Source organism: Euprymna scolopes, chromosome 45 (assembly GCF_053919585.1).
Source record: "Euprymna scolopes isolate OS-2025 chromosome 45, ASM5391958v1, whole genome shotgun sequence".
Classification (NCBI taxonomy): Eukaryota; Metazoa; Mollusca; class Cephalopoda; order Sepiida; family Sepiolidae; genus Euprymna; species Euprymna scolopes.
Genome location: NC_136526.1, coordinates 39,133,212 through 39,141,454, shown reverse-complemented (window position 1 = coordinate 39,141,454; position 8,243 = coordinate 39,133,212). Strand labels below are relative to the sequence as shown.

General features: G+C 33.2%; 1 protein-coding gene across 1 annotated transcript in view; it reads right to left on the bottom strand.

Moving 5' to 3' along the window:
- Window positions 1-5,861, bottom strand: part of LOC145269475 (uncharacterized) — a 30,419-nt gene extending 24,558 nt beyond the window's left edge. The window contains exon 1 of the mRNA XM_080125190.1: window positions 5,664-5,861. Within this exon, the coding sequence (XP_079981316.1) occupies window positions 5,664-5,741 (78 nt within the window). The 5' untranslated portion in view covers window positions 5,742-5,861. The remainder of the gene's footprint in view (window positions 1-5,663) is intronic.
- Window positions 5,862-8,243: the final 2,382 nt, after the last annotated feature.

Genomic DNA, 8,243 nt, shown 5'->3' with positions numbered 1-8,243 from the left:
TCCCTAGATGTAAAAACGAAAGTTGTCTATCTGACTAAAAAAAATAATCTTTATTGAAATTTTATGATAATACACATGTTTTACGAAACGTAGTTTTTACCGCTTAATGTGACAGGCACACAGCAACCATCAGGGGACTTGGAGCGTGACATTCATAATATGAGTCATTAAGGCTTGTGAACTGACAAAATGACGTCATCGCTGGAATTCTAGCAAGCAAGATAAGCGAAGAGACTGTCGATAAGGAATCAAACATTTTTATGAAAAGCATTAAAAAACTTAAAAAGTGCATAAAAAATAGAAAAAATAAGGAGCACAATGATTTATACTGTTCCCAGGGGTGTGTGGACAAACCGCCGACCCCCAACGTCGTGTGTGCCTTGGTATTTTTCGTTCACTGTGTTTATTATGGCCTGATCGTCATTTTTCTCACCGGCGACTGTCACTGAGAACACACGTGGATCCACAATGATAAATATTAAAACACACACACACACACACACACACACACACACACACACACACACACACACACACACATACACGCGCGCGCACACATACATATATATATATATGTATATATATATGTATATATATATATATATGTATATATATATGTATATATATGTATATATATATGTATATATATATATATATATATATATATATATATATATATATATATATATATATATATATATATATAAGAGCAAATAGTTAATAAAACATGTAAAAAAAAACACCTTGAAAAAGAGTTAAAAACATTTAATCCAAAAAGGAAACACTAGATAAGTGGATAGTCTTTAATCCGCGGAGTTTCGAAGAAATACTTTCCTTCGCATCAGAGGGTAGGAATTAGCAAAATCCGGGATCGGATTTTGCATACAAAAGTATTTGATGAAACAGCAAGTAAGTCAAAGATCTTACTTGATAACAAAAAGTGAAGCAGAGGGAATATGGTGAAGAAAAAGGTGATTTCACGTGAATGGATAGTCCGGTAAAAGGTAAATAATCCAATGACGATAAAATCCAAAAATATAAATACAAGAAAGTTAATTAAATTTCCATTTGCACAATAAAATCCAAGAAAATCACGTAATTGGAAGATGGTCCAAAATAATCCAAAGGCCGAAATCCATGGAATAATTCACAAATATGTACAAGGAAAAGGGGAAACATTCCAATAATATTAATGAACGAAAACAAGATATGCTTTATATATATATATATATATATATATATATATATATATATATATATATATATATATATATATATAGTGGCATCCTCCAATCTTGACAGACTATGGATCCCCACTGTATGAAAATGTGAAATTTGTGTAGTAAGAGTTGCGCAGTCTCAAGCCACGCCTCTCCCGACTGTGACAAGGTGAGGTACAGGACGACTGGAAACAATGCCGAGATGAGCGGAGAGCACATACAGTGCCTAGAATTTCCAAATGGTCACCCATCTGGTATTAGCCAGGCTCATCCTTACTCAACTTCGGTGATCTGGCGAGAACCGATGTGTCAACGTGATTATTCCGCGCACACACACACACACACACACACACACACACACACACACACACACACACACACACACACACACACACACACACACACACACACACACACACACACACACACACACACACACATATGTCGTAAAACAATAATAATAATAATAATAATAATAATAATAATAATAATAATAATAATAATAATAAAACACTCTAGCATTCAGTTCCAGACTAAACAATAAATTAGGCACCGCCAAAAATGGCCGCAAAATCAAGTTGTTGTTGTTTTTTAAAACGAAATTACATTTATTAAAATCCATTATTTCTGAGTAACTTTTTTTTTTCCAGAAAGATAAAACCCTGAATTTTATCATATAGAAAACAGAATAATGTAAAAAAATTTCTACTATTTTTAATTCAATTTTAAATGTTAAATTTTCCCAAAAAGTTAACAATTGACATTTTTTGTCTTGCACAAAAAACGTACTACATTATTAAATAAAAAGGATTTTTGAAATAATTAATTAATTTATTTATTGTCTAACTAAGATTTAGGATGATTTTCTAAGAGAATATGCAAAAATATTATAATATAAGTACCTGAATTTCAAATAATTCCACTTATTCATATAGGTAACCAGATATTTCGCATCGTCGTAGAGTTCAGATCGACTCTGTTTACGTTTTCTTTTGATGGGAAGAAAACTATGGAAGACCAAACAGGCCAAAAAAACTTATTTTTCAGTGACGAAAATTTCAATGTATTATTAAGCTGAGGCTGGCCAGTACCAGATGGGTGACCATTTGTATGAGTTTGGTTTTTAATGTGTATGTGTGTGGGGGCCAGGCTCCCCAAAATGGGGGGGGGGGCAATTTAAAGCAGAATAAAAAAAAATTATTTCAGCGCGTTTGGTCCACCGTAGTCGAAAGGCGGCAAACGTTTTCAAACGAGATCGATAAAAATGATGCTATTTTAAACACAAAGGGCACAATATTTATCGAATTTTTTTTTTTGGTATCGATTATTCAAAGCATGCCCTGTTTAATAATGGTCATGCATTATTCGGCTCGCTAAAAAAAAATTGTTAATTTATTCATCAAAAATTTTGAAATGGCTTTTTTCGTATAAATATTAAAATTTTTTTGTTTTTGTTTTGCTTAACTTAAATTAATTATTTTACTTAACATATTCACCGAATTTCACACTTACAAAACTCAAAAGCGGGATAATTAAACACAATCGAAGTTCTGATATTCAGACGTCAAAATAAGGTATGCAAACGAATTTTTTTTTTTTTTTTTTTTTAATTTATAATTCTGTCCCTTAAAACAACACAATATGTTTTATTCAGTTTCAGATGATTATTTTAAGCATATTTGTTCCCACTTCAAAACAAGGGGGGGTTTTGTAAGCAAAAAAATATATATATATAAATATCGTTTATGAAAAATAAGTACACTGTTATAAAGTTCATTCTTCTCCTAATAATCGCTGAAAATTTCGTATTGATCGGATAATTACCTGATTTTTGGTAGATTTTTAAAAAGACGGTCCGTCAAAAAGTACTGACCTGCCCCCCCAGTTTTGGCGGTGCCTACAATAAATAGTAATTGTCTCTATTTTTGAGATGAGTTGTTTTCATTGATTGAGATTGTCGGACTGACTTCCTCATCTTGGTTGTTATTGTCACAACGTTTCGGCCGTTTTGCCCTCCGGCTTTCGTCAGGTGAACGGTTTGTTAGGAGTCTCGAACCCAACCCTTTATTATTATTACGGGGGTACCGTGTTCGGACTCCAGCTAGGCTTTGAGACATAGTTGCTGATTCTCTGTTTTTCAATGTTACTTTTTCACTGCCTTCGTTCAGAACAACCAAGATGAGGAAGTCAGTCCGACAATCTCAATCAATGTAAACAATAAATCATAAGAACGTATTATCAATATAGGTAATAAAATTATCTCTTCTTCTCTATATAAATAAAATGAACTCATTTTTCCCCTCCGACTTTGACGTTTATAGGACTGCACCTGTATACATTTGGTGCAGCCGTATCATTCACAAACTGAATCACGAAATCTGCCGTATGTTATAGGGTTATTACATATCAAGGATCTCGCTGATCACAGTTTCCTATATTCTGTCTGGTGAGAGTCCAATGTAAAAATCGCTTACATTTAATGGAAGTAGTAAAGTAAACTCTCTCTAACAAATTCATCCTACCACTGCCACTCACTTACACCGTACCAGAACGTTCACAGGAGACATTTAAAACCGATCACCGGTTAGAATTTATCTAAAAACTGGACTGGACTGGACTTACACTGAAACGAACCATTCTTACTTTGCCATTGGTTAGCATAAAACATAAACACAATTTATAAAGCATTTATTATAATAAAATTAGATTCAAACAGAACACAATCCGTTACCTGGAATTGAATTCACAATTACATTACTTCGATTTCGTTATAACCCGCGTGGTTAAAGTTTAATGAAAACCTGAATTGACATTTACGTGAAACGCACCAAACTTACTTACTTACTTACACAAACACAATTTCCGTTTCGCTCTTTCCTTACGTGCTTTTTTGCTTTCTTTCTTTCTTACCTTTCGTTGTCTTTTTGCTTTATGGGTGATGGTGGTGGGGGTACTTCCCTATCTTTATCTTTCCTTTCGGTCTTTCCTTCTTTCTTTCTTTTCTCTCCATTTTCTGCTCTTTCCATTGTTAAAACGAAACGAAACAACCGGATATTCCAGGTTTTACTTACACTCTATCACTCTACGACTATTACTTGTGTATCCAACTCTATTTGTGCCAGTAAAAAAAGTAGCATTTATTGCTTTTGGTAATAATTATTAATTGCTTATTTCTTTTGTTTTTCACCCTTTTTTTAGACTAACCATTCTTTAATCTCACTATAAAATTGATTTTTCGAACTACATTTTAGGTGGGGGGGGGGGCATTCCAACCTCCGAAGGGGGTTTGTATTACTGTACACAGATTCGAAAAAGTTGTCAAAAAAAAAATACATAACAAATAAATGTTCTCAAAGCCAAGATCAGTTACTTTTCTGCAAAACTGGATATCTTTTTCGTGTTTTTATTCAATGTAACATATTTATTCGGCTCGAAAACCATACAGTGTTTACCGATGTATTCGAAAATTATGAAAGGCGTCTCACACCCTCTTTAACACCGTAAGTATAGAAAAAGGTGTTATAAATAAAAAAATATACAAAATACTATAAAAAACACGCCGAATATATGTCAACCTATGTCGCATTAACATGTATTGAGCGAGTTTTTAACAGTATTTCATTAGGTTTTTTATTTATAACATCTTTTCCCAATTCAATGTAACATGTTTATTCAGCTCGAAAACCATACAGTGTTTACCGATGTATTGGAACATTCAAGATGGCGTCTGATTCTCTCTTTAACACGGTAAGTGTGGGAAAAGATGTTATACATTTTGTATAGTTTTTTTTTTATTTATAACACCTTCTTCCATACTTACGGTGTTAATGAGGGTGTGAGACGCCATCCTGAATTTTCGAATACATCGGTAAACACTGTATGGTTTTCGAGCTGAATAAATATGTTACATTGAATAAAAACACGAAAAATATACCTATCCAGTTTGGCAGAAAAGTAACTTATCTTGGCTTTGATAACATTTATTTGTTATATATTTGTTTTTGTTTTTTTTCACAACTGTTTCGAATCTATGTGTACAGTAATACAAACACCCATTTTGTGTTTTATATAGATAAAGTACAATTGTTGAATGTTACTGTTTTGATTATAGTCGTTGGGGGGGGACAATTAAATAATCAAGAAAGATTAAAATGAAGCGAAATTTAAGTTTCCGTTCCATTTTTACAACAACCGTAAAACAGTGCATACTCAGCAAGTTTTATCGTATTTTATTTTTTTTTTTTCATAATTAATGATGGAAGTATTTTTCTGTTTATTTTCTTAACATCTGTTAAAAAAAAATAATTTGTACATTCTCTTGAAAAAAAAACCCAAACTTTTCTCTACTTTCACATGTGTTCCATTTTAACAAACTGAGCCACAGCAACGCGTGGCCGGGTACAGCTAGTAAATAATAAACGAAATAATACCACTTTTACTCACCTCTGTGTTCAATATAATGCAAACTAAAACAACATTGACAGCGAACCTTAAAACACAAACGGGTCGGTTTTTCTTCATTTTGTAAAGAACTTAATGTTAATTCAATAAATAAGCACTGACTTTCTTTTCCGCCAAAGTTTGTCTCGCTTTTCTACGGTCAGTCGGCCTGCTTTGATACAAACAGAAAAAGCAGCAAACAAAAGAGGCGTGGCTTATTATTATTATTATTATTTTTTCATGATGAAATAGTCCAATAAAAAAACGAAGACACGCAATCCAGAGGCGTGGCTTCAAAAACTTCACTGTGGTTATTCAATAAAAATGCGCCACAGTACACGAGGCCCTCTTTTGTTTGAGTAATATATGGACAGCAGAAGTTTGTTCAGCCTTGCTTTTAGAGATGCGATCTACCAGGCATTATGTCCTCCGTTTGGGAAGCTTGCTGAGTCTATTAACGAAAGCATTTTCGGAGAAGGCTTCCGAGTTCTTTAACGGATACACAGACAGGAATACAAATTTATATATATATCTCTCTCAAACAAATGTAAAGAAAAATAAACAATGAAAAAAAAAATAAATAAATGTTAAATTTTTGTCCCCGATGTAAGATGTATTTATTGAGAATATTTGGAGCACTAATATCGTGATTTTGGTATATACATATTTACATACATTTTACCTACCGTACTCTTCATTTACTATTTAAAAAAAAATAGTACACAGGGTGAATTCGTCGGCCATGGCAGTAAAGGGTTAATGTAAATGCTTCAAGGTACGGATATGTGATTGTTCCCATGGGATTATGTGTATGTGAAAAGAAAAAAGAAAATAAACGTGAAATTTTCACGGGTCCAGCTAGTATATATATATATATATATATATATATATATATATATATAGGTACTAGTGCATGAGCTGGCCTGGGCGTGGCTTATCACTCGCTCGGATTTCTCCGTAAAATGACGTCACATGCTGCCATCTGACGGAGAAAATGGACTAGGGGTGGAGGTGGGGGGCTTACAGAGAGAGAAAACGCGAAAAAATAAATGGCCGACGGGGGGGGGGGGGCTAGCAGCGCCAAATACAAGTTTCCAGAATATTTCAACACGAAACTGCTTGAAAAATTAATTCTAGCATTTTCTTTAATTACTATAAAATTAATATAGTGGTAAAATTATTTGAAAAAAGAAAAAAGAAAACAGAAGCCAAACCATTTCCAAAAAGGTCAAATTCACGAAATTAGCCATTAAAAGAATAATAAATGGTAACAATAACATTATGAATAAAATTTACTTTCCAACTTATCTGCATCATTCGTTGGTATTTTTAAGTAGTTTTAAGTGCTTTTTATTTCATATCGAATGTTAGAGCGGGAATGCCAAGTTCTAAAATGCCGTAAAACATACCCTGTTTTTTTTTTTTTTTTTTTTTTTTAATAATTACTACTTTTTTAAATAGAAAAATGAATGATGCAGGTAAGTTGCAAAGTAATTTTTATTGTCAAATAATAACAGAAAAACTTACCGTAATTATTTTTCACATGCATGGGAGTCAAATAGAAGAAAACTTGTCGTAATGTTTCCAAAGAAAAAAAGCTAAACAAAAAAAAATGGACGACTGGGGGGGGGGGTTAGCAGCAGCAGAAGCGCCAAATACAAGTTTCCAGTGCTTGAAAAATTAATTAACGAATAACACCGACCACTCTAATTTGTTTTTTTTTTATAGGTAATTGAGGTCGCTGACAACGAATCTGATAGTCAAACTTGGGGCAAATTTACCGTTTGCATGGTATTTACCCCTGAACCCACGAACTACTTTTGACCATTTTGCAGCTTCCGTTTATGCTACGCGCATACAGGGGGGGGGATGTGATGTTGGGGGGCGCGCGCGAATTAATTTTTCAAGCAGTTTCATGTTGAAATGTTCTGGAAACTTGTATTTGGCGCTGCTAGCCCCCACTTCCTATCGGCCATTTATTTTTTTCGCGTTTTCTCTCTCTGTACGCCCCCCACCCCCACCCCTCGTCCATTTTCACCGTCAGATGGCAGCATGTGACGTCATTTTACGGAGAAATCCGAGCGAGTGATTAGCCACGCCCAGGCCAGCTCATGCACTAGTACCAAATTTTATTTATTATTTTTCTGTAACTGTCTTTGAAATAGTTTTTCATATTCCAAACGTTAGGTACTTTTTCCATTAGATATTTTAATTTTTAATAAAAAATATCGCCGACCGCCAAATTTCTCTAACGGTTTTTTAAAAATTTTATTTATTATTTTTCTGGAACTGTGTTTGAAATGTTTTGTCATATTCCAAACGTTAGGTACTTTTTCTATTAGACATTTTAATTTTTAATAAAAAATACCGCCGACCGCCAAATTTCTCTAACGGTTTTTTTTTTAAATTTTATTTATTTTTCTGTAACTGTGTTTTAAATGTTTTGTTATATTTCAAACGTTAGGTACTTTTTCTGTTAGATATTTTAATTTTTAATAAAAAATACCGCCTCTAACGGTTTCTTTTTTTTTAAATTTTATTTATTTTTCTGTAACTATATTTGAAATGGTTTGTCATATTCCA